Consider the following 25446-nt stretch of genomic DNA (forward strand, 5'->3'; position numbering starts at 1 on the left):
ACCAAATTCAAACCATTTTAAAGAGGGAACAGGAAGAGATTCCATATTTCCACGAAAGCATCCCTCAGCTGACACAATCTTGGCCAGCTGGACCAACCTCCTTTGCTTGGGCTGAGTCGAGGAGACCCTGGAAAAGCTGCAGAGAATGGCGGGAGTACACATAATGACAGAGATCTGTGAACTGTTTTGACTCTGGATCCAAATGCCAGAAGCAGATGGGCTGTTAACTCTTAGAAGCCTGTTTCTTCATCTAGAAAATGCATATAATTCCCACTTCACTGAGGCTCATGGGACTTAAATGATAACGCACATATAAGGACCTACATACAGTTAGAGAGATGCTAAGAAAGAAAAGGAAGATGGTAGGATGGAAAAACGAAAAGAAGCAAAAAGATCACTCCTGTGAGCTCTGGGCCTTTTCCTGGGAGCATCCCCACATACCCGCATCCCTTGTGTCCACGATGAATTCAGACATTTCGAAAGTCCGGCCCTCTGACAGGCCACGGCCATAGACTTTGGCTCTGCGTGCGTCACCGATCTCAGACTGGACCACCATGATGGACACGGGGCTGTTGGCCACGTGGCTGCCGTTCTTCTTGATGCTGACCAGGTGTTCACCCACCTCCCGGGGGATGAAGGAGATGCCTGTACCAGAGCAAAGCTTCGGGTTTGTAAGGTGGGAGAACAGGATGAAGGAGAGGAGGGGGGAGGGAGACACACTCACAAGAAGGGAAGCAGGACTTCCCTCCTGACTCGCCAGCATCCAAGAGCGTGGTTGACATCGCCATGCAGAATCGCACTCAGATTGTTATCACGTGTGACCCAGAAGGTTTATCACCTCATACTCTAATGTGCTACCAGTTGCCCAGGACCGGACTAGGGGAATGCCCATCTCCCACCCAGCTCCAGCCAGGAAGGTGGCCTGGGCTCACCGATGTGGTTGTTGGGCAGCCTCTTCAGGAGACAGGGCTCGTCACGGCCAGATGGGGCCTTAATGCTGGCCGTCAGGGTGCTGAGGTCGGTCTCGCTGATGTCAAGCAGGAAGTCGGCAGCAGAGCCCAGCTTTACCTGGGAGCACCGTCTGCTGTCATCTGGGAAACAGCCCCCCCAAATGCGGCTCTTGTTACATGTGGGTCTCCCCAGCTCTCTGGAGCCCTCATTCCACATGCCATTTACAGATGATCAGGTGAGAATTAATTACCAAAAGTTAATTGAAAAGACCTGTCTTGAACAATAAGCAGACCTAACCAACAATGAATGATTGCTAATCACGTCTGGTTGAAGGGAACTGGCAGGCACTGGGAATTTGAGTCTTCTCAGACCACTTTTTAAAGGAGTCTTTGCCAGTGGGAGGCACCTGTCACCTGTCTGCCATTGTCTCGGGCATTCTTCAGGTGAGTACTCATCATCTTCTACACAAGACTGCTGACTGCTTAATAGACAGGTCTAAACAACTTAGGGATAAGAACCTCATCTTTCCTATCTCCTTTTTAAATGTTTTTTAAAATATTTTTTTTATGTTTGTTATATTTATTCTTGAGAGAGAGACAGAGAGAGAGAGGGAGACACAGAATCTGAAGCAGGCTCCAGGCTCCGAGCTGTCAGCCCAGAGCCCAACGCAAGGCTCGAACTCACAAACCGTGAGATCATGACCTGAGCCGAAGTTGGAAGCTTAACTGACTGAGCCACCCAGGTGCCCCCTCATATCTCCTTTTTTTTTTTTTTTTTTTTTTTTTAAATTTTTTTTTTTTTTTTCAACGTTTATTTATTTTTTTTGGGACAGAGAGAGACAGAGCATGAACGGGGGAGGGGCAGAGAGAGAGGGAGACACAGAATCGGAAACAGGCTCCAGGCTCCGAGCCATCAGCCCAGAGCCCGACGCGGGGCTCGAACTCACGGACCGCGAGATCGTGACCTGGCTGAAGTCGGACGCTTAACCGACTGCGCCACCCAGGCGCCCCTCATATCTCCTTTTTAACCCACTGATAGCGTGGTATGAACACAGCCAGCACAACAGACATTAGGAGTGTGGGCTTTGAATCAGATAACGTGTATCTGAATCCCAGAATACCCATGTCTGAATTTGGCTAAGCCACTGTCTCTCCAAGCATCAGTTTTTCCATCTGTAAAATGGAGAGAAAATCTATCTAGTAGTGATGCTGAAGGGCATCTTTGGGTCCATGTAGCCATGTAATAGGTATCTGAATGCCTCTATCTGAGGGCCTGCTATTTGCAGGCTGCAGTCAGACTGGCACAAAAAAAGTGCCCTCCGAATGGCACTGCTTGGTTTTCCTTGGATTACCAGGTAAGGGAGGAATTAGGCCAACCCAACGGTGATTTTACACCCCAATTCCTTCCTAAGGAGTCTGTGTGAAACCTCCATGTAGAGGCCTAGCCTCCTGTTGCTGGTCTGATGGGGAGAGAGGCTGTTAGGGCAGCTATACTTCCCCATACCTCCAGGAAGCCCCCCGGCAAGCCAGGTGACCTTACCTGTGATCTTGGCCGTGAAGGGGCTGCCAGGGATGTGCTTGTCATTGTACTTGACCAGGATGCTATAGTCACCTGGCAGGGTGGGCAGGTAGGTCACTGTGCATGTCCCATCTTTGTTGTCAATGCAGCTGATTTCGGCCTTTGAAGGTCCCTCGATAGCCAAGTCTAGGCCCCCTGTGGATGGGAGGAAGGAAGGAGAACCTTTAGGGAGACACAGATTCCTTGTTTCAACAGGGATCACACCTCATCCAGGGCAGTCCCCATGTGAGGAACAACAGACTGACACACGCCACAGGAGCCACAGGCCAGGGGCACGTCAGAACAAAGCAGTTCACGTGGTAAAATTGTCCACTGGAAAGACACTCCACCATCTGATTTCTTCACTACAAATGACCCTGAAGTTCTCTCTATTCTTAAGGATATTTGGGACGTGAAAGGAATAGCATCCTACACACCAATCATGCGTATGGGAGAGTCACACACACACAGCCCTGTTGGTTGGGCACTGGATGCCATCCTGAAAATCCCTGGGTGGGCGCCTGGCTGGCTCAGTAGGTGCAGCGTGTGACTCTTGATCTAAGGGGTGTGAGTTTGAGCCCTGCATCAGGTGTTGAGATTACTTAAATATAAAATCTTAAAAAAAAAAAAAAAAAAAAAAGAATCACAAATTTAGAAGTCTCCACGATGACAATGGTCATAGGCATAGAGCTTTATCTGGAATGGGTGGTAACACATGTAGTCAGTCCACTTGATATTTGTACATGTGCAAGATAGAACAAATGCAAAACCATCATTTTCCCAAAACATGCTTAAATTTCAGGCAAGTCACATAAAACATTTCATATAATCAATCTGATTTCGATCAGAACATAGAGGACTTCAGAAGTTCTGTTTTGGGTAAGACAGAGCAGCTGTACACAAGACATTTATGAAAAACGGGGCACCTGGGTGGCTCAGTTGGTTAATCATCTGACTCTTGATTTTGGCTCAGGTCATGATTTCACAGTTTGTGAGGTTGAGCCCCGTGGTGGGCTCCACACTAACAGCAAGGAGCCTGCTTGAGATTCTCTCTCTCTCTACCTCCTCTCTGCCCCTCCCCTGCTCCTTAATGCTCTCTCTCTCCCCTCCCAAAAACAAACAAACAAACAAACAAACAAAAGCTACCCTGGAAATGTGTCCACCTAACTCTCCAAATGGATGGCCAGAAGCATAAAACCACATAACCACATAGTACCTTCTCCTGCATCCTCGGTGACGATGGTGAAGGTGGCAGTTTTGTTGGCCACTCCATACACCAGGCCTGGACCGTATGCAGAAACACTTCCACTGTTCGGGTAGTTCACGTAGAACTGGAGCGGGCTCTCTGGGTTTGCAAAGAACACAAAATTGAGGGGGACTCATGGAGGGACAAATGCATACCTTGGACAACCAGTGTCTTAACATTCACCTAATAGCAAGCAAGGCTGGTATCTCCTACACAGAGGCAGAAATTGAAAGGAAACTCCAGGGGCACCTGGGTGGCTCAGTTGGTTAAGTGTCCGACTTCGGCTCAGGTCATGATCTCATAGTTCGTGAGTTTGAGTCCTGTGTCATGCTCTGTGCTGACAGCTCAGAGCCTGGAGCCTGCTTCAAATTCTGTCTCCCTCTCTCTCTCTGCCCCTCCCTCACTCTCGCTCTGCCTCTCAAAGATAAATAAACATTAAAAAAAATTAAAAAAAAAAAAAAAAAAAGGAGACTCCAGTAGAGTTCACCATGCTGGGACACCCAACAGGTCTCCTCGCTGCCATTTTTTCAATCACTGCACAAGAAAAACAATCCCAAGGTTGCTCCAGTCTAGAGGGGGGCCCAAGCAGGGCAGTGCAGCTCAACTTAACCAATAAGGAGGAAACATCTGGCCATGTGGAAAAATGACCCACTACTGGAGGGAACACAACTGGAAAGGTCTTTTGGGAAGGCCATTTACCATGCTTTCAAAATATAAGGCCCCGTGAGGCCCCTAGGAATGTATCCCTAGAAATCTTTCTCCCCACCCTGCTCCCAGTCCTGTACAAGGACTTCATTTCCACAGTGCCCAGATCCAAATTAGGAAAAGGCTGCAGTGTCCAACAATAGGGGGTCAGTTAAATAAACATTGGTCTACTTGTGCAGTTCATTAAAAACAATGAGGAATGGGGCGCCTGGGTGGCTTAGTCAGTTAAGCGTCCAACTCTTGATTTCAGATCAGGTCATGATCCCAGGGTCATGGGATTGAGTCCCATGTTGGGCTCTGTCCTGACAACACAGAGCCTGCTTAGGATTCTCTCTCTCCTTCTCTCTGCCCCTCCCCCATGGATGTGTGTGCATGAGCGGGCTCTCTCTCTCTCACAAAAATAAACATTAAAAAAAACAAACAATGAGGGAGATCTGTGTATATTATACTTGAGAGATTATCTATAATGTGTCTCATTATAAAGAGGAAAAGGAAGGGCGCCTGGGTGGTTCAGTTGGTTAAGTATCCGACTCTTGATTTCAGCTTAGGTCATGAACCCAGGGTCATGGGATCAAATCTTGTGTAGGGCTTGTGCTGAGTTCCTGCTTCAGATTTTCTCTCTCTCTCTCTCCCTCGACCCCACCTCTGCCTCTATCCCCTGCTCATGCTCTCTCATACTCTCTAAAAATAAAAATAAAAAAGAGAAAAAGGCAAGTTGCTATATAATATTAATGCCATTATCTCATTTCCTTGGAAGAACAAATTTATGTATGCATGTAGGTAGGCACAGAGAGAAACATCTGGAAAGATACACACCCCAGCAGTGGAAGTAGAAGGGAATGGGAGAAGACATTTTTTTACTTTCTCTACATCTGCATCTTTAGAATATTTAGATAAAAGTAGATAATATGTTTTCACTTTAAACGAACATTATGCACACATGTATGCATGAACCACAACAAACATATCAAGCTGGGAAAAATATTTGTTAACTTCTATCACAAAGGGCTAATCTCTCCAACATTTAATTTGCTCTCAGAAACTGTTATGACAAAGCCAATACAGAATATTGGCCAATGGCCAAATGGAAAAACCTGGCCAAGGAAATAAGTGCTCAGTTCACAGAAAAATATAAATAGTCCTTAAACATACAGAAAGTTGCTCACTCTCATTCACAAGGGAAATACAAATAAAGCAACACAAAGATACTGGTTTTTGAACTGTCAGTGTGGCCAAGATCCAAAAATCTGACAGCCTATTATTCCACTGGCAAACTGGTGGAAAAGCAGGTGCTGGTCTACATTGCTGGTGGGTGTCTGAATTGGGGGAGCCCCACTGAAGGGCAATTTGGCAAGATCGATCAAAATGATAGATGTCTATACCTGTGCCCAGCAATTCCTACCCTGGGAACTAAATCTCACTGATATACCTTCATGAGAGTGAAATGATGGAATAAAGGCCATTCATTGCAGCCTGACTAGCGACAGCAAAAGGGAGAGAAGAACCTGAATGTTCTCCAATGGGGGGAAGGGTGAAATCTATCACGGTTTATCCAAACGGTGAGACATGCTCTATCATTAGGACACGCAAAACTCTCCTGGATATACAGTTAGACTGGAAAGGGCAAGGTCAGAGCCATGTGTAGTGTATGCTACTATTTATGCATAAGTGGGAAAGGGCTTAAGAATCTATATTTCCTGGGGCATCTGGGTGGCTCAGTCAGTTAAACGTCCGACTCTTGATTTAGGCTCAGGTCATGATCTCATGGGTCCTGAGTTCAGGCCCTGCACCAGGCTCTGTGCTGACTGTGCAGAGCCTGCTTGGGATTCAATCTCTCTTTCCCTCCCCTACTTGTGCTCTCTCTCTCTCAAGATAAATAAATAACACTAACAAAAATTTAGGGGCACCTGGGTGGCTTAGTTGGTTGAGCATCCAACTTTAGCTGTCATGATCTCGTGGTTCGGGGGTTCGAGCCCCGTGTCGGGCTCTGTGCTGACAGCTTGCTCAGAGCCTGGAGCCTGCTTTGGATTCTGTGTCTGCTTCTCTCTCTGCCCCTCCCCCACTTACGCTCTCTGTCTCTCAAAAATAAATAGATGTTAAAAAAAATTTTTTTTTGAAAAGAATCTGTATTTCCCATTTGTTTATAGAGTCTTAAAAATGTTCTGATATCCAACATAAAAAATTAACAGTAGTCAGGTTCAAGGAGAGGTCAGGTGGCGATACAGGTGGGAAGGAAACTTTTCCCCACATCATTTTTTAAACTATGTGGAGATGTTGCCTACTCAAAATATTAAATTTAAAAATAGAGAACCATTTGAACAATTTAAAAAAAAAAAAACAAGAATAACACTGTGCTGGTTGATGGACACAAAATCTGAGCTGAATTTCCTTGTCAAGGGCACTGTGAACATAAAGCAGCTTGTTCTCTCTCCCGCCCCCAAACCCCACACTCCATAGGGCTCTGTAGGCCAGGCTGGAAAGTCCCTTCGTGCGCCTCACATTTTTCTCCCAGCTCACCCTGTGGCCACACTCGGCATAGTGACAAAGACAATCATGAAGCTAAGGGCCTGAACTGTGACCCAGGATGCTTAGCTGCATTGTCCCTTCTGGAGAGTGGCTGGATCTGCTGGGGTCACGGGCTGTTTGGTTTCACAGGGACACCGACACTGCCTTCCCGATTCTGCCACCGAGAACTGTTTCCCACATAGCAGCCAACTGAACGTCTCTGCAAACCTCCCAGACATTCAGGCCCAAGTCTTGTTGTCCTGCAGGGAGTGCTGGCCAAGGTGCCGAGCCTGACTCACCAGGGATGTGGCTGCCCATGTATTTGATGTGCATCTCATGCAGCCCGACTTCAGTGGGGGCGTATCTGACGGTGACTGTGCCGTCCTTGTTGTCCACAATCTCAGGCGTGGCTGTCTTCCCAGAAGGCATGTGGACCTCTCCTGTTAGAGCACAGGAAGAGAGAGCCATGAGCCCACCAGGGGCTTCCCCCGGAGAAGCTGAGCACAAAGGCCCAGGTGGCCTTCAGAGGCAAGAGCACTCACTGCTGCCTGAAGCATCCAAGATCCACAATGGGAAAACAGACACGTTTGCCTTTATTTTGTTCCCTTTTTCTTCTACAAATGCAGCAGGCAACTCAAGTAAAGAGTTTTTTACTTTTGTTCTGACAAATGAGAAGCTCACACAAGACTAGAAAAGACCACAAGGCCAGGAGAATTAGCAGAGTATCAACTCAAAGAGAATGAGGCATTAAAAGGAGGCTAGAAGAGAAAGAAACTCTTGTACAATAGGCTTCAGTGTCAATGTCATATCTGGAAAGGTGCAAGAATAAGAGAAGGCAGGAAAAAAGGAGGAACAGGAACCCGACAGTCGTAATCTCAGGGGCTCATGGACTGATCCCCCACAGCAAGAAACAGGGGTGCTAGGTTCAGGACCCCAGGTGTCGGGGACAGGTGGAACCACCTCCCAGGCACCCTTCTGGAAAGCTAGTGCAAGTGAGTGAGAACAAAGCGGCTTTCATGACAGTGCTTACCGGTGATTTCTCCTTTTCTGACCGCAAATGGAATGACCAAGTCGAAAGGCTTAAAGCCCAGGCCGTTCATGTCACTCACTGGGACATAGGCCTCTTCGGTTACCTAAAAACAGGAAGCAGTGGTCACTGGGTAAAGTGGACAACCGTGTGGGCCAATGAAACAGCAGAGGGCAGAGAGCAACTGGGAATTTTGCAAGCTAGTGCAGCCGGGGTGTGGGGACATGGCTGCCCGTACAGGACGGGCTTAGTCTAGCTGCCCCCAGGGCCAGAGCAGGACCTGAAGGACTGGAGAAGTCATGCTGACCAATTGCTAAAAATCACTAGGCAGTTTGCTTGTAAAATTCCCAGCAGTGCTCACGGGACAGTGGAAAAGTCAGAGACAGCAATGTCTGAGTCCCAAGAGGCTCCACCTGGAAAGGTTTAGTTGCTTGTGGCCTGGAAAAGAAGGTGCGTTTTAAGTGGCAGAAAGTAGCAGCGGGTGGCTTTCCCCGTGAACAGAAACCAAATGTGCTAGTGGCGGCTGAGAGTCAGCAGGAGGGCTTGAGGATGGCCCATCTTTCTCTGAACCGCGGAGACAGGCTACACCGAGCGTGATCACAGACATGACGGCTGGAGATTCGTGGAGCGCATACGATGACACGGGTGGGTCTCATTACAGAGGAAGCGGGGATCATTGTGACGGACTGATCAGTGGGGGACAAACCAATGACCAGGACACCCAGAGGGCTGAAGCAATCCCCAGAAGCAGGCTGCAGCTTTTCTGAAATGAAGGCTGAGTAAACACAGAAACGCAAAAAGGAGAAAAAAAAAAAAGTGTACCCAGGGCCTGAATCCGGGGGAACATGCATTTACCGGTGCCTCCTCCACGGCCTCGACTTCCCCATCTGTGGCCTGGTCAGTGGCAAATGGAGATTAGTTGGGAATCACATTGAAGGGACATTGCTACTTAGATGCTACAACCTGAGGCTGGCTTCCTCCCCATCTGCTCCGTCTTGCATAGCAGGGAGCCACTCCCTCCAGCGGGAGCCTACATTCTTTCTCCCCTTGTGGAGAGCGAGTGGGATCCTTTCTTCAAAGGTCAAATCCACATGCCCTTTGAACCCATGATCCCACCTCTATGAAGCAGGCCTATCGACATGCTAGCAGGCAAGTCCACAGGTAAGTGATGTATGCAAGGCGTTTTACCACAGCTGTTGATGGTCATGAGAACATGACCTAACCTAAAACGTCCAACTGGCAGGGAGTCAGGTAAGTAAATTATGTAAACCTGTACACCTGAAGAAGCTACCAAGTCTGATGAATTAATGTGGAAGGGTACGTATGACACCCTGAGGGACGGAAGCAAGTTACAAAGCAATGTGTATGATGTGACCCCACGCATGAAGTTGATGTGTGTGTTGTGCAAATGGGAAAAATGAACGCTAGTCACTTCTGTGGCATGAAACTGGAAAAGTGGTCTCCTGTTATTTGGTAAGGGTCCATGGTCTTAATGTGTTAAAAGTCTTTATAAGCTCATTTTTGCTTCAAACCACAGACTTCATGTTCCAATCGACCTGATAAGGGAGGGATCATCTTTTACCACAGTCAACAACGAACTGGAAGGCCACCCCCTGGAGGAAGGCCTACATGCCTGCATTTACTCCTTTGTATTTTGGCATCTGCGGAAAGGGGACTTCATTTAAAAAGGCTTCAATTTTTGAAACAGCCCTCTCCCCATCTTCTAGGGCTCTCTTATACCGTGGGGCCATGCAGGGGCAAATTGGCCAGGAGGACGATCTTTCAATGGCCACGCTATGGCCTTCAATCCATTCTCAACAGTGATGAGCAGATAAGCTGGCTTCATGATGTATTTAACTGAACCAGCCTGCTGGGCCTCCCTGATACATGAGCTGTGAAGGCAGTACTGTGTGTTCATGTCCTTTTGGCCACAAGTCTGTAGAGAGAGGCAGGGAATCCACATACAAAGAAAGTCTATCTAGGTAAGGCTGGAGAAAGCTTGGAACAGGAGAATAAAGACCCAAACCAGGTACTGTGGGTGACTGCCCTTTTCTGCCTAGCTCATTGCACCAGCAAGGCCCGGGGACCACTCTTCCATGATGCCTATATATTCTAATTCACCAGATAAAACCTGCTACAGGCTAAAACGGATTCTTAAAACTGTAACTGGGGCCCTTCTCTGGAAATAAGGATATAAACTCTCTAGCTGCATTTCTTCTCACCCTTTTCTATTGAAGGAGAAAAACACTCCCAAATGAACAGGCTCAAAGTTGACAAGGGTTTACATCCTTGAGACAAAAAGGAGCCTCCAGATTCTTGGCAGAATGTTTACAGATAAACAAATATCTACGGAAAGGGGGAAAAAGGGCTGCAATAGATTACAGACTGTTTGGATGGGAGGCATGGCCTTCTCTTTGGAATGTAGTCTCTTCTCTATCGCTACATAAAGTGAAATCGTGAGAAGGGGCTTCACAGGCTGTGTGGGGCCAAGTCACAGAGGCCTTATAAGAACTTTGTGGTTGAGCACCGCTGTTGCCCATGGCATCAAAGGACACTGTGTAAGGGGAGACCCATAGCACCTGGTGGCTGTCCACAGCAGGCACTCTGGGCTCAGTGAACTTGAGCCTGAGCCTTGTTCCTATACCTCACCTGCAAAAGGGCCAACAATGCTTGGTTTTCTCAAGGTCAAATGAGATTTCTAATCTTTTCTTGGCTGAAGGACCTTCAGAGGAAGGTCCAAAAGTCACTCGCTGAAAATTAAAGAACCTCACCATTCTCTGGCCCAGAGGCCCACATAATGGTTTCCCTTTGCACCAGGTGTTACTATTCAAAAGACATGCTATTTCCCGCACCTATGCAAAATCTGAATCTTTCCAAAACAAAACTGGAGGTACTTTGTGTCCTGGGATACAAGTCAAGTCTGCAGACATAACGGCATCAGGAACCTCTCTCCTCAAGGCCGTGGACATGAGGGAGGAGGAAGGAGGAGAATAAGCAGAATAAAAAATGTGATGTTTTACTTACAAACATTTTCTGTCAAAGTGTATCTTTCTGAGCTGGGCTTAGGCCAGGATATTGCTTAAGACCCTTAGCATGACAGATACTTTGGTGGCCAATAAGGTTCCTTAAAAACTCTTAGAGCCAAGGGTCTCTGGATTTCTAGAGATTATTCTAGGACTCTATAAGGTCATGACTACTTAAGAAAAATTTTTTGAAGAAAAAAACTGGAAGGGGATGTTCTAGCCAGGATTTAACGAATGGCAGCTGTTACTATTTCTATCCTAGCAGAGTGCTCTAGGGAAGGAATTTTCCTTACCATGACAGTGAAGGGGCTGTTGGGAATATCAACGCCGCCAAAGCGCACATAGATCACATAGGTGCCTGGCTTGGCAGCCGTGTAGAAGATGTCGTAGGTGCCATCCTCGTTCTCGATGACATCGGCCTCAGCCTCGGTGCCGTCTGGGGTCAGAACCGTGCAGGTCACTTTCCCCTTCCCAGCGGTCTTGGCATCAACCACAAAGCCTACTTCCTCGCCGGTTTTCACAGTGGAGGCGATTCCAGGACCTGTAGAAAAGTTCAGGGGAAGAAAATGGAAGCTCTAGCTGTAGACAAGGGCCCTGGAGGCCCGAGAACAAATCTCACATTCATGTGGGTGATTCAAGGTTCAAGCATTCAAGGGTATGGGGATGACGGTCAACTTCCCTAAACAAATATATACTGGGCATTTTCTTAAGGGCAAGGTACACACCAAAGTGATCCAAACACAGTCCCTGCTCTCAAGATGTTCCTAACCTAACAGGCAGGCAGATGTAGGCCAGGCACCAGGAATGATAGCTCAATGTATTGTGGAAACGCGGAGGAGGAGCTAAGTACAGAAAAAATTATCAATTGTTCTTCAGAGAAGAGTCCTGTAGTACATCTCTATAAATAAAGTCCTAAGAATGTATATCCCAGGGTTGCCACATTGACAAAGGGCTTTTTGAGATAAGGGGAATGGCTGAATTCTGAAGGACAGGTACTCTTGGCTAGGGGAGACATAGAACCTCTGTCTCCAAACCATGACTAGTCTCTATCTGTCTGACTTGTGGCACCCCTTCATACAGGATCCACATATCAGGAAGTGTAGAAGAGTGAACTAAAAGCACACTGGCAAAACAATTTAAAAAACCCTCCAAGTGTGTAGAAGCAACAGGGAGTGCTACGAACATGTTGCTCAGACAGTGAGTAGTAGAAGGAAGCCTGGGGCCAATTTGTGGAAGGTCTTGAATGACAGACAGAGAACTGTGGCCTCCGAGAGCCCCCAGGCTGAGAATATTCTGCTCAGGATTCCGCCCCAGCAAAGGAGGGAATAGGGCCTGGAAAGCAGGGAGTAAGTCCACACCCAGTATCATCACTCCCACAGGTTAGCAAAGGCAATCTAGTTGTACCTGGCACAGCACAGACCTAAGAGGTGGCAAATTGGACTGGCCAGTATTTCAAAATTTCTCAATTTTTGAGCCCAAAATTGCCAAGTTGAGGAGTTTACAACTTGCTCTAAAAGCCAAAAGTTTTTCCCCATTCAGAACAAGAGAAGATGGGAGAGAAATAGAACACATCCACAGTGGACCTATGTGTGATGTAAAGAGAAGCAAATCTGTTTCATCTCAGAGATGGGAATTCATGTTGAGGAATCTGGTGCAGTAGCATCAGAGTAGCAAGAGCTGTTCTTAGAAACGGAAGGGCCCATGATGGTCTTCATGTCTTAGAAACTGAAGGAAGTATGATGCTCAAATGTATTCCTGGAGACATTCTGAGAGATACAGGCACAGTCTCCAGTGCTAAGGAAAAAACCTAGATCCCTGAACGCGTTTCTCTAACGCTGACCCGAAATGCTCTTGAATAAATCTTAAATAATTAAACCATTGACTCATGAAAGGGAGGCACAGATGTGCAGCTTTTCATGGGAGCCACTATCTCTCAACCAAAGCGCCCACTTCAAAAGTAACATAATAATAGCTTCCATGCGCCTGGCACCGTGCTAAGCATTGTTCATGCCTGACCTCATCTGATCTTTGCAATAACCCTGCAAAACTATCTCTGATCCTGAGAAGAGTTTCTTGAATTCAAATGTTCTCAGAAAGATCTTCTATCTGAGTCTGACTGAAGCTCAGGGTGGTTGAGCAACCTGCCCTAATCACGTAGCTATTAAGTGGTAGAGACGGGCTAGCCCTTGGCTTTCTGACTCCAAAGCCCACACTCCTGACCTTGACCTGCACTCACCTGTGGCCAGACACTTGCTGGCATCTCCTGTCTGTGTGGCCCGGATGCGGTAGGGAGACAATGGGATGTCATCCCCCCCATAGGTGACCCCAATCATATAGCGTCCGGTCTTGTCAGGGATGTAGGTGACGGCATACGTGCCATCTTTATTGTCGTGGACAGTGGCTCTTTTGGGCTTTCCCTCTTGGTCCTGGGAATCACAGAGAAATGCTATTTAAGATGTTGTCATCAAGATGCAGAAACCATTCATGGGAAACCGAGACACACTCTGCTCATTGATTTGCACCCCTCTTCAGGAAGAGACAGGATTACTGGCTTAATACAATCTTTTTGGGGGGTGGGGCTAGGGAGAAGAAAGAGTCACAGATCTCTTTTTTTTTTTTTTTTTTTAATTTTTTTTCCAATGTTTATTTATTTTTGGGACAGAGAGAGACAGAGCATGAACAGGGGAGGGTCAGAGAGAGAGGGAGACACAGAATCGGAAACAGGCTCCAGGCTCTGAGCCATCAGCCCAGAGCCTGACGCGGGGCTCGAACTCAGGGACCGCGAGATCGTGACCTGGCTGAAGTCGGACGCTTAACCGACTGCGCCACCCAGGCGCCCCGTCACAGATCTCTTTAACACCATATGGACATGGTCAACGTTTAGGAATTTTTCGGTCAAGTGAACAAGTAGTGATTGAGCTCCGGATCCACTGAAATACAGGGAGACAAGAGGGCTCCTGCACTTGCACCACCACATCCACTCTCTCCCTTTTCTCTTTAGTAAAAGGTGCCCAATTCTTGGCTGGGTGCACTGCTCCCACCTCCTAGCATCCTCTGCTACCAGGTATGGCCATGTGACTTGTGACAAAGTTCCAGTAAATGCAAGAGAAGTGGAAGTACACAGGGCTGCTTGAAGTGGCTCATTGACTCGAAAGTCCCCTTTTCCCCTGCTGCTCCTCTTCCTCCTTCCAGCCTGCCATGTGCATCAGAGGGCCCGTGGTCCACGAGGAGGCCTCCAGCAGAAGCCACAGTCAGGACACAGGAGCAGAGAGATGGAGCCTGCTTCTCTGCGGAGCCATATAGCACCCAGGTGGCTTGCCTCCCGGCTTGTTTAAACAGAGGGAATAATCCCATGTGTTTAAGCCACTCTTGTTTGCCGGGTATATTGTGATACGCAGCAAAGCTTAGTCCTAACTAATCCGATGAGTAATTGAAAACATTTTAAAAGAAAAACAGAGGAACAGATATAATAGAGATCAAAATACATGAGATTCATCCACACGTGGTATTTGGAGCTACCCCTTCAGACCTCTCACTCAGGCAAGCCTGTTTGTTCTCTGGCACAATTACTGACTCTCTGGTTGGAAAAAAAGAACAAAACTGTCAAACACTTGCATCAGGCCACAAATTGGTTATTAAAACCTTATTCTTATCCCTGGCCGGGAAATCAGGTCTTTATTAATAAAGTTGGACCCTAGAAGATAACTCAAAGTTACCGTTATCTGAACAGCAAGCAGGCCTTCCCCGGCATCTCTGGCATCGATTGCAAACTCCACAGGTAGACTGGCAGGCACACCATAGGAACTGAGGCCAGGGCCACTGGCAGTCACTTTGCTGGCATCATATGTGGGAAGGACCTTGACCTTAAAGGGACTTGAAAGACACACACACATATCCCCAGTCAGTGTGGATACCATCAACCCCTGCTGCATCTTTATCTCCCTTACACAGAGACTGGGCTTGAAATGAGGGATTTCTATAGCAGATAAGATAGCGGGTGACTTAAGTACCTTAAACCCAGCAGAAATTTACAACCATGTAACCATCATATGACAGACTGGCTTTCCCTGAGTGCATTCCATGCGATACACACTAATCCCCAAGTTGATTTGGGAGACAAGGTTAACTCACTGTTGTTATGCTAAGAAAATGGTTACCAAATGGGAAGGGAATATTGGAATTAAGAGACAATAATGGAATAAATAATTAGAATAATAAAATTAATATTCTATCATCTTCTTTTCTATTTTTAGAATGCTTCAGATGGTGAATTACCTATTAACAAAGTAATACATAAATATAATATATAAATTATATATTTCGGGGCGCCTGGGTGGCGCAGTCGGTTAAGCGTCCAATTTCAGCCAGGTCACGATCTCGCGGTCCGTGAGTTCGAGCCCCACGTCGGGCTCTGGGCTGATGGCTCAGAGCCTGGAGCCTGTTTCCGATTCTGTGTCTCCCTCTCTCTCTGCCCCTCCCCCGTTCATGCTCTGTCTCTCTCTGTCCCAAAAATAAACGTTGAAAAATAAATAAATAAATAAATAAATAAATTATATATTTCTATATACCTAGAGCTATATGTATATTAGGGATATGGGCAAAATTTTTTCATCTTTTTTTTTTTTTAATTTTTTTTTAACGTTTATTTATTTTTGAGACAGAGAGAGACAGAGCATTAACGGGGGAGGGGCAGAGAGAGAGGGAGACACAGAATCGGAAGCAGGCTCCAGGCTCTGAGCCATCAGCCCAGAGCCCGACGCGGGGCTCGAACTCACAGACCGTGAGATCGTGACCTGAGCCGAAGTCGGACGCTTAACCGACTGAGCCGCCCAGGCGCCCCTAAAATTTTTTCATCTTAAGGAGTAGAAAAAGAAACCTTCAGAGGCTGTTTGGAGAGTGGAAGAATGTAGGAAACATTTCATATTAATATGACTGAGGAATAGGTTTCTATCCAACACCCTCTGGGAATGCTATTGCCAACCAAATCCTCAAAAGAAGTAAAAAAGTTAAAAAAAAGTAAAGAAGTCAAAAAGTAAAAATCTTTGTCCTAATCAGAAAACTACTTGCAAGGCCACCAGAAAGAAGACTTTGATGAATTAATGCATTCCTTGTTTCTTCGAAGATTCCCAACTCCTTAATTTTAGCTTGTCTTTAAATTAAAGATGGCTGAAAAGAACAAAGTAGGAGGAAACAGGATGCTAAGAAAGGAGCAGACACAAATATCAAAGCTAGTGTATTGATATACCTGTGCAGAACATGCAGGTTCTCGGTGATACCTGCTGATCTGATGGGTGGATGGATGGGTGGATAGATGGCTGGGTGGGTGAGTGGGTGCATGGATGGATGGATAGATGGATGGATGGATGGATGGATGGATGGATGGATGGATGGATGGACGGACGGTTGAGTGGATGGATGGATGGTTGGGTGGATGGATGGGTAGATGGGTAGATAGACCAATGGGTGGGTGGATAGGTGGATGGACAGATGGATAAATGAATGGATGAGTGGATCACCAAGGCAGTGCTGGTCAATCCTGCAGAGGAGTAGGCTTCAGGCTGGTTTGGACCCCCTTCTGTAAGTGTCAGGAGCTTACCTACGAGGGATCTCTTCATCAGCGTATTTAACCGAGACCATGTAAGGCCCCTCCTGGGATGGGGTGTAGGTCACTGTGTGTGTGCCATCCCCATTGTCCACTATGTTCACCGGCTCCACCAGGCCTGAGAACAGAAATGAGAAGTCTGAGGAACTGCTTGGACTCTCCTTCACTCCACCCTGGGCTGAGTTTGAAACAGAATCACATTCATCCCCAAACCAATCACATTGGTTTCCACTGATGAGTAACATTAAGGCAGGCAGGCCATAATCAGAGGCCTGAGAAATCACAGGAGACAGGATCCCCAATTCATGGTTGCAGAAATGACCCCAAGAGACACCTTTAGCTTTCTGTTGGCTAAAGTACACTCAGTCAGCCCTTGAGTATAATTAAGGAGACTGCCCATGCTTGTGCAAAGATGCATGTTGCAGACATGCTCTACCCTTTCAAGCTGGTTAGGCATGCTTGGGATGTGGCAATTTTACTGTATAGCTGAGGAAGGGCCAAAGAGTCCACAATTCTGAACAGAAAAAATTAACCAGTGGGCTGGCCAGTCAAGACTTATGGCCACCTTTGATCAAAGACCAGTATGGCGCCGGCAGGATGGGCATAGGTGCAGGACAGGTGAGGGTGTCAATCTCATGGGGTGAGGGGACCTTCAAAGTGATGCCTATAGGGGATGGTTAGAGACTATGTTAAAACATAATCGAGGCATGCATTGGGTTGGTAGATTCCAGATCCCAGTTCTGAACGTGAGCATCAAGGATGGGTTAACGGCAGAGTAGGTTAAGCAAAGCATGGTCTACTCAGTATGCAAAGCAGAGGAGGCAGGAGCAAGGCAATTTGAAGGATGAAGCCAGCAAGAGGCAGTCAGGTCACATAAATTAGAGCAGCAGGCAATAGGAAAATGCAAACCTGTCTCCGTAAAGTCACCCTTCGGGTCACCTTTAAAGAACTCTGAAATGGCTTTCAAGGGGCTGCGCCATGACTGGGAATCCACCTCATCAACTAAAATTAAAAGGCTGTTACTTCAGAATCCTCCATAATAATATAATAGAGGTAGATATCTAAGTAAAGCACCCCCCTCCTCTCTCTCTCTCTCTCTCTCTCTCTCACACACACACACACAACACACACACACACACACACAGGTCATACAAGCTGAGTGACTATTAGAATCAGATTCCAGCCCCATGACCTCATTTCCCTCAAACCACGTCTGCCCTGAGCTTCAAAGGGCATAACCTCCTGCTGAACCCCATTAAGGAGAAAGTTCCTCTTCAAAGAAGGAAGCCCCCAATTGCCATTTCTGTGAAGCCAAGAACACATCACTGGGGAAAAATCCAGATAATTTAAGAAATTAAGCAGAGAATGGCACACTTTAAATGCTAGAAGAGGAAATGTGATCGTCTACCAAATAAGGTAAACTTCAATGCACTTCAGGGCTTTGTCCCAAAATGGCCTGCTAGCCTTACTGAACCCCAGCGTTCCAGGCTGCCAACAGGGCAGGCCAAACTGGCAACAAAGGCCATTTCCCAAGAGACCCTCTCCCTCCAGGAAGTTGGGACAATGACAAAGCCATGTGTCGCATGGGAGGAGTAGCTGTCATTTCCAGAAATTTGGAGTGTGTTCCACATGGGCACAAAGGCACCTCGAAGAAAATTATCACCTCCAACCCCATTGCCCACCCAAATTCCAGACCAACCCCAGTCACCTCACAAATGCTGAAATGTGTAATCAAGCAGTTTTAACAGTATTACATGGGAGAGCCCAAAGACTACTTGCTTCATCTCACTACTTAAGAAAAATAAAAATTTAAAAAGACATTTAGAGGGGCTCATGGGTGGCTCAGTCAGTTAAGTGTCCGACTTTGGCTCAGGTCATGGTCTCACGGTTTGCGGGTTTGAGCCTCACATTGGGCTCTGTGCTGACAGCTCAGAGCCTGGAGCCTGCTTCTGATTCTGTGTCTCCCTCTCTCTCTGCCCCTCCCCTGGGGCTCAGGTCTGTCTCTCTCTCTCTCAAAAAAAATAAATAAAAAGCATCAAAAAAAATTTTTTTTAATTTAAAAAGACACTCAGAGCCATATTATTAAATAGGGGAAAGACCACTAGAGAAAGAAGAGGTCTGCCTGCTTATTAAGCAGGAGCTTCTCCTGTTTAGAGTATGGAGCAATAAAGCAATTTAAGAAATTTAATTTTAAGTTCATGACCAAACTCAAAAGTAAAGTGCCTGCTGTGGCTCACAGCTGCCCCCATCTGGGGCAGGTGAATGTCAGCAGGGGGGCAGGATGCATATTCACCTCGTGGGCCCAGGACCCTCACTTCCAGTGGGGCCAGGCCGGCTTTGCTGCTGTCCACTGTGAAAGACTGCAAGATGCGAGCTCGGACACCGGAGCCCAGTCCGGGGCCGGCAATCTTGACCTTGCTAGGATCCACGACATCTTTCACTGGAACTCTGAAGGGACTGCCTGGAAAACAAGTCACAGGATTCTGAGCACGGGAGCCTTGCCTTGTGTGCACCCAGAATCACACTGCTGCTCCACATGGGCCCTTGGTGGTTTGGACCTCAGTCAGTGCCCCCCACCTTGCTGTATGTGCACCCATGTGCATCCACTCCATCTAGACACTGTGCCAGGTGCTGGGCCCAGAGTGGCTAATGGCCCTTGAGGAACCCACAATGTAGAAGGGCGAGGCACACAAGGCACTGTACTATCACATAACATGTTAAGGGCATGGACAAGCCCTGGTGGGGCACTTAGAAGGCAATGAGTCCAGTCTTCAGGAGGCCAGGGGAAGCTTTCCAGTGACACTGAAGCTGAAACATGAGAGTGAACAGATAGCACCCAGGAAGCAGATGGAGAAGGGTTTTAAGCTGTGATGGGCATATGCAGAGGACTGGAGGTGAGGGGAAAGACAGGCTATTGAGGAAAATGAAGGAAGACAGTTGAGTGGTGGAAGAAAGAAGTGGAAAGGGCTATAGAGGCAGGGAGGCCTTTTGGCCCACATTCAATATTCTCTCCCCAAACAGCTCCCGAGGGCTTCCTGGAATCCTCCCCCAGCAACGTAGCCTGCTTGGTTCCCTGGTCATTGGGTGAACCCTTGCTTTCTCCGTGTCAGCTGTGGTCCTCTGACTCTTTGAAGGTATTTGTTTTAAAGACCAAGTTAACAGAAAATGCTGTGTGATCAGGATTTGCAAGACGAGCACTGAACAGAGAAGCCAGGGCTGGACCAGGGACCCTCATGGGATTCCCCCACCAAGGGGGACAGAGGAAGACCTCCTCAGAGCTGAGTCAGAAACGGGAGCCCCAATGGCTCTGGAATCATGCTCCCCTCTGGCTTCCAAGTCCATCACCGAGGGGCAGTGATATGCATCTCTCGCTGTGCGCAGAAGTCCTTGTGTTCCCCAAGAAGGCTGGCAAAATTAATGACTTCTAACTGCCACACAAACTCAGGTGTCTCTGCTTTGCATCCCCCCCAATTTATCTGTTGTAGAATTAGGGGTGGTACATTACAAGATCCCACAAAGAACAGAGACCTTGGCTTTTTAGCAATAGCTGGGTTTTGACGGCATCAAAGTTTTCAGCTGGCTGAAATAAATGGCTGACCCTGGCAAAGACAAACATCACCCTCCATGTTTGGGTTTAGGGAAACAAAAGGGAGCTTCAGTTTACAGAGAAACGGCTGAGAATTTCAGTGTCAGCAGGTGATGGCCATCGACTACCCCTGAGGCTGATCTCCAAGTCAGAGCCCCCACTGGAAGGTGTCTGAACTCTGCATGAGAGTAGCCAAGAACTAACAAAATGACTTTAGACCCGAGGTATGAGGTGGCAGATACCAAGCATTACCTGCCCCCCATGCTGTGCCCCAGGCAGACATCAAAAGCCAATCACAGCAGCTCTTCTTCCTGATGCCCTTATCCCAGTTGATCCAGTTGATCTAAGAACCACCACCAACCGACCACAGCTGGCCCACCAGAGGAAACTAATAGGCCACAGCGGGTAAACTAATAACTCCACTACAGGTCTGTACCAGGCCAGGAAATACTGGACTATGTTTAACCAATCAGAATTCCCATGAGAGCAAATCAGAAGCTAGCAGGTATGTTTCACAGCTCAACACCACATGAGTTACCTTAGCTAAGCAGCCCAATACTAAGACAACTAACCAACACTTTCCTAAATAACTTTGCCTGGGAAGGGCCTGGGATCTGGGAAAAGCTGATATTCAGCTCTGAGAGGCAACAGAGAGTCTGAAACATGACAACGTACCATCTACCTCTGGTAAGAAAATTCCAAGTGGGTCTCTCTTTATTGTAATTCTCAAAGATAGCCGTCTGCTTCATGCTCCTGCATCAGCCACAGGGGCCCAAGCCCGCACCCCTCTTCTGCAAGGGGAACTCCAAAGCTGATGGCATCCACCAGACCTTCCCAATAAAGTCAGAACGGTGTTGTTATCTCCACGACCAGGAGATTGTCTTCTCCACTGCTCCCTGCCTGGGTGATGATGTGGATACCTACCACATCATCTCTCCTGAGAACAGCCTTCCATCTGTTCTCTGTACTCTCCTCTACCATCCCCCCAACTGCAGAGCTGCAGAGCTCCAAAAGATACTCAAGGCTCTGCATTCTGTCACTGAGCCCTGTTCTTTCTTTGTAGCAGTTATCAGGAGAAGTCACATAAACACCAGCCAGGAAGTTCCCGGAGCTCAAGAGCTTTGACTGTCTTGTCCATGACTGAATGCGTCTTGACTAGTGCTTATAGGGATTTAGAAAGCTATGATCAGCTGCAAAGCCAAGTTTGAGGAGAAACTTACCAATTTAAGTTTCTTAAACTTAAAGAGACTTAAGCCTTCAAAGAATATCTAAGCCTTCATAAAATTAAAGCTTAAATGAACATCTGAGGAGCATTAATTTGAGCTGAATGTCAATGCTTTGAGATCAACGTGAGAGGAAGAGTGAGTTTGAACGTGTGCACACATTTGCATGTAATAAAGGGGGGAAACGTACAGATTCAGGAAACTGTTTGGTCAATGCACACTCCACTTCCCTGGGAGTCAAGTCAGAAACCCAAAAGTAAGCTCCTCAGCCTGGTCCTTCCCCTTCAGTCTCACCCTGGCTTATGACTTTTAGGGCAAGAATAATACTGACCAACCCAAGGCTCTTCCTGCCCCAGGAGTCTTGGGGGTAGGGTTCTGACCTCTTTCTCAACATATCTAAGCCAAGGCATAGGCTGACTCAGAGGCAGCCCCTAGAGTCCTTACCTGTGTCCACTCCATACCACAGTCACCTACCCATCTAGATCTGTGTTGAGTGGCAACTGTTTCACTAAATAAGCAGAAGGAGAACCTATGAAAATCCCTCCCCTGGAGCATGAAAGGTGGAGGGCCCTTTGCCACTTAAGTCATATATTTCTTCATTGTTTCAATCATGTATAGCAGTGGTTCTCAACTAGGGATGATTTTGTCCCCAAATGGATACTTGGCAATATCTAGAGACATTCTTGGTTGTCACAAAACGAAGTGGGGTGGAATGCTACTCAATACCCTACAATGCACAGGACAGCCTCCCCACAACAAAGAATTATCCCACTCCCAATTTTTTATGTAATCTCATCAACCCAACATGGGACTCAACCTCACAACCCTGAGATCAAGAGCTGCATACACCACCTCCTGAGCCAGCCAGGCACCCAACAAACCCTGTTTTACAGCCAGTGCATATACTACGTCATTAAATAGAAAAGAAATTAATACATAAAAATTTGAGTCTGTGTGTCTCTTTTGGCTACCAGGACTGTCAATGAAAAACAGAAAGTAAGAAAACACGCCTAAGGTGCGCAAGAACCAACCATAGAATAAAATGGAGATTTTCAACGTTCTAAAAAAAAAAAAAATCAGCTTTCACTTAAATTAGGTCCTCCAACATGTGAGCAACCATTTGCAGTCAAAATGCCAAGTCAATGTGTTCTGCCATGTTACTGGTCCTCCTGGCAGTTGGGATATTCTTGGAGATGCAGCCATAAAGAAAATTCTCCCTTTGCAGTTACTGCAAATATCAGACTCTTTCTCCACTCAGAGATAAGCAAAACAAAACCTGCTTTCACGCAAAATCAATTGTTCTTTGGGTACCTTTCTGAGGGAAGCCTTACCAGGGATGTGGGCTCCTCCATATGTGATGTTAACGTCATAGTCCCCTGGAGCAAAGGGGACGTACTCAGCACTGCAGCTACCATCTTTGTTGTCTCTGCAGTTGATCTTCGACTCTGATGGGCCTTCGACAGTTATGCCAAGCCCACCAATTCCTGCCCCTCTGGAAAGTGTGGAGAAGAAAGCACAGTGGTACTAGTGGTTCATGCTAGTCTGCTTATTGCCAAAACTATTTAAAATCCCTCTATAAACGATCCCACGTAGCCAACCTGACTCAACTACTGTGACACCTCTCACACAGAAGATTTCTCAACAGTATAAGACAGATTTAACCTCTCCTTTCCGATGCTTATTCTTCTTTTGATTAAAAAAAAATTTTTTTTTTAATGCTAATATTGGGCGGGTGGGGGAGAGAGAGAGACAGCAGGAGAGGGGCAGAGAGAGAGGGACAGAGTGAGAATCCCAAGCAGGCTCCACGCTGTCAGTGCAGAGCCTGACACCGGGCTCGAACTCACAAACCCTGAGATCATGACTTGAGCTAAAATCAAGAGTCAGATGCCCAAACAACTGAGCCACCCAGGCGCCCCACAGGAGGCATACTTCTAATATCTCACCTAACTATGAGATTGGCTATATATATTTCTGCATTATCAAGTTAAGGCGCTTCCATCTAGTTCTGGTTTGCTCAGCAATTTTATGACTATCACCAAGGGCTTTCTGGTAACTTTTTGAGTACCAGACTCCATGACACATATGCAGAATACACCCGTAAAACTCAGAGCATTTAAACTACCTAAACCTACTCTTTTTAGAGAGTCAACACACAGAACCCAGGATCCTGCTTACCTAGTAACCACGGTGAAGACATTGGGTTTGTTGGTAAAGGCCTCTTTCAACCCAGGTCCTTGGGCTTGAACCCGAGATGGCTGGCAGCCTTCGGTTACAGCCACTTTGAAGGGACTATTTGGGACAGGTACATCATCGTAGGTCACCTCCACTACATGGAGACCTGTTCAAAAACAACAAACAGAAACATATTTGTACAGGAGTCACCTATTTGTGGGAAATAACACTCTACTGCAGAGTTTCACCTAGTACCCACACCTACCTGCTATACCATGTTATTTGCAACAAGTGGGTTAAAGAAATAGTACAACATCGGTATGATTTGATTCTTTTTAAATGCACTTGTTTGGGGCGCCTGGGTGGCGCAGTCGGTTGAGCGTCCGACTTCAGCCAGGTCACGATCTCGCGGTCCGTGAGTTCGAGCCCCGCATCAGGCTCTGGGCTGATGGCTCAGAGCCTGGAGCCTGTTTCCGATTCTGTGTCTCCCTCTCTCTCTGCCCCTCCCCCGTTCATGCTCTGTCTCTCTCTGCCCCCAAAATAAATAAACGTTGAAAAAAAAAATAAAAAAAAAAAATAAAAAAATAAATGCACTTGTTTATTTATGCTTTCTGTTCACCTGACGGACACATAACTCTCCCTCCCTGACACACATATGCACAAGGTCTCTCCTCCAAGCAAATATCACTACATCTGTATTCAAGTTAGTCATCTTAAATGTATTATCCTGATCTGGAAACACTCCATGCAGTCATTAGCCAAGAGACAAAGGGGGAATCCATGAAATAGAATATACATGCATTTACATAAAGAGATTGGAAGTATCTGCACCAAAATATTTATAGGAATCACATATCCAAGTAATGAGGATATATGGTACTTTTAATTTTTTGCCTTTTTGTTATTTATCAAATTAAAAAATGTTTTTATTAATGTTTATTTTTGAGAGACAGAGTGTGAGTGGGTGAGGGGCAGAGAGAGAGGGAGATACAGGCTCTAGGCTCTGAGCTGTCAGCACAGAGCCCAGTGTGGGGCTCAAACCCATGAACTGCAAGATCATGACCTGAGCCAAAGTCGGACGCTTAACTAAGTCACCCAGATGCCCCTCAAATTTTTAAATAATTTTAATATTCAAGAAATAAATGACATAAAACAAACTCTACAAATGAGCAATACGCATGACATCACTCATAACCTGCTCGGGTGAGCCTGAGGCTAAACCTGGCCCAAGTGTCAACATATAAGGAGGCATTATAGGGGAGGGAGATTTCCACATGTCCCTGTCACTTTGTACATGCCTCTGCTGAGACAGGCCAGACGCATGAGGCAGGAGTCAACACCAGTCACCAAACGAAATGGCCCAGCACAGCTATGAACAAGGGTCATGTCCAAGGAGAAATCAACTCACCTTTCTCAAAGGGCGTGTACTCCACCTGGTAGGTCCCATCGGCATTGTCTGTGACGAAGCACTCGGTAGAGGCCCCTGAGGGGTTGGCAACATGGGCTTTGATGTGGTCACCCCCAACCTGTGTCAGGGGCCGTGAGTCGACCGTGAAGTCGGTGGTGGCCTCACGAAACACATCTGCAGAGCAATCACACAGATAAGAACGTCACCAATACCTGGGACCCAGGACCAAATCCAAGAACCAAGGTTCTTGCACTTCAGATACGTTAGGTCTAGTTTCAGTGACAGCAGACAACTGTTTTCTCTGACTCTCAAAATCAACAGTATTAATGACCACCTCCCCCTACCACCACCTTGCAAAAGCTGCTTCCTCCCGGGTAGTCTGTGGAAGCCCCAGTGAGAACACAACCACTTGTACACTTTTTGGACAAAGGTGGGGTCTGG

At 46.9% G+C, this 25446-nt stretch overlaps 1 protein-coding gene across 6 annotated transcripts in view; it reads right to left on the minus strand.

Annotated features, from left to right (window-relative positions):
• FLNB (filamin B) overlaps window positions 1–25446 on the minus strand; it is a 144629-nt gene that overhangs the window by 22298 nt on the left and 96885 nt on the right. The window contains exons 22-37 of one of the 6 annotated variants that reach the window (XM_086697807.1): window positions 25006–25179; window positions 23601–23763; window positions 22757–22917; window positions 18910–19077; window positions 17526–17618; window positions 16611–16734; window positions 14731–14887; window positions 13251–13440; window positions 11308–11555; window positions 8847–8885; window positions 7995–8097; window positions 7264–7404; window positions 3725–3853; window positions 2491–2664; window positions 933–1091; window positions 442–645 (exon numbers count right to left, since the gene is read on the minus strand). In XM_086697807.1, the coding sequence (XP_086553933.1) occupies window positions 442–645; window positions 933–1091; window positions 2491–2664; window positions 3725–3853; window positions 7264–7404; window positions 7995–8097; window positions 8847–8885; window positions 11308–11555; window positions 13251–13440; window positions 14731–14887; window positions 16611–16734; window positions 17526–17618; window positions 18910–19077; window positions 22757–22917; window positions 23601–23763; window positions 25006–25179 (2427 nt within the window). Of the gene's footprint in view, window positions 1–441; window positions 646–932; window positions 1092–2490; window positions 2665–3724; window positions 3854–7263; window positions 7405–7994; window positions 8098–8813; window positions 8886–11307; window positions 11556–13250; window positions 13441–14730; window positions 14888–16610; window positions 16735–17525; window positions 17619–18909; window positions 19078–22756; window positions 22918–23600; window positions 23764–25005; window positions 25180–25446 lie in introns of all 6 variants that reach the window. The other 5 variants (XM_025916227.2, XM_086697810.1, XM_086697809.1 and 2 more) reach the window with 5 other exon arrangements.

Source organism: Puma concolor, chromosome A2 (genome assembly GCF_028749965.1).
Source record: "Puma concolor isolate L17-30 chromosome A2, mPumCon1.1.hap2, whole genome shotgun sequence".
Lineage (NCBI taxonomy): Eukaryota > Metazoa > Chordata > Mammalia > Carnivora > Felidae > Puma > Puma concolor.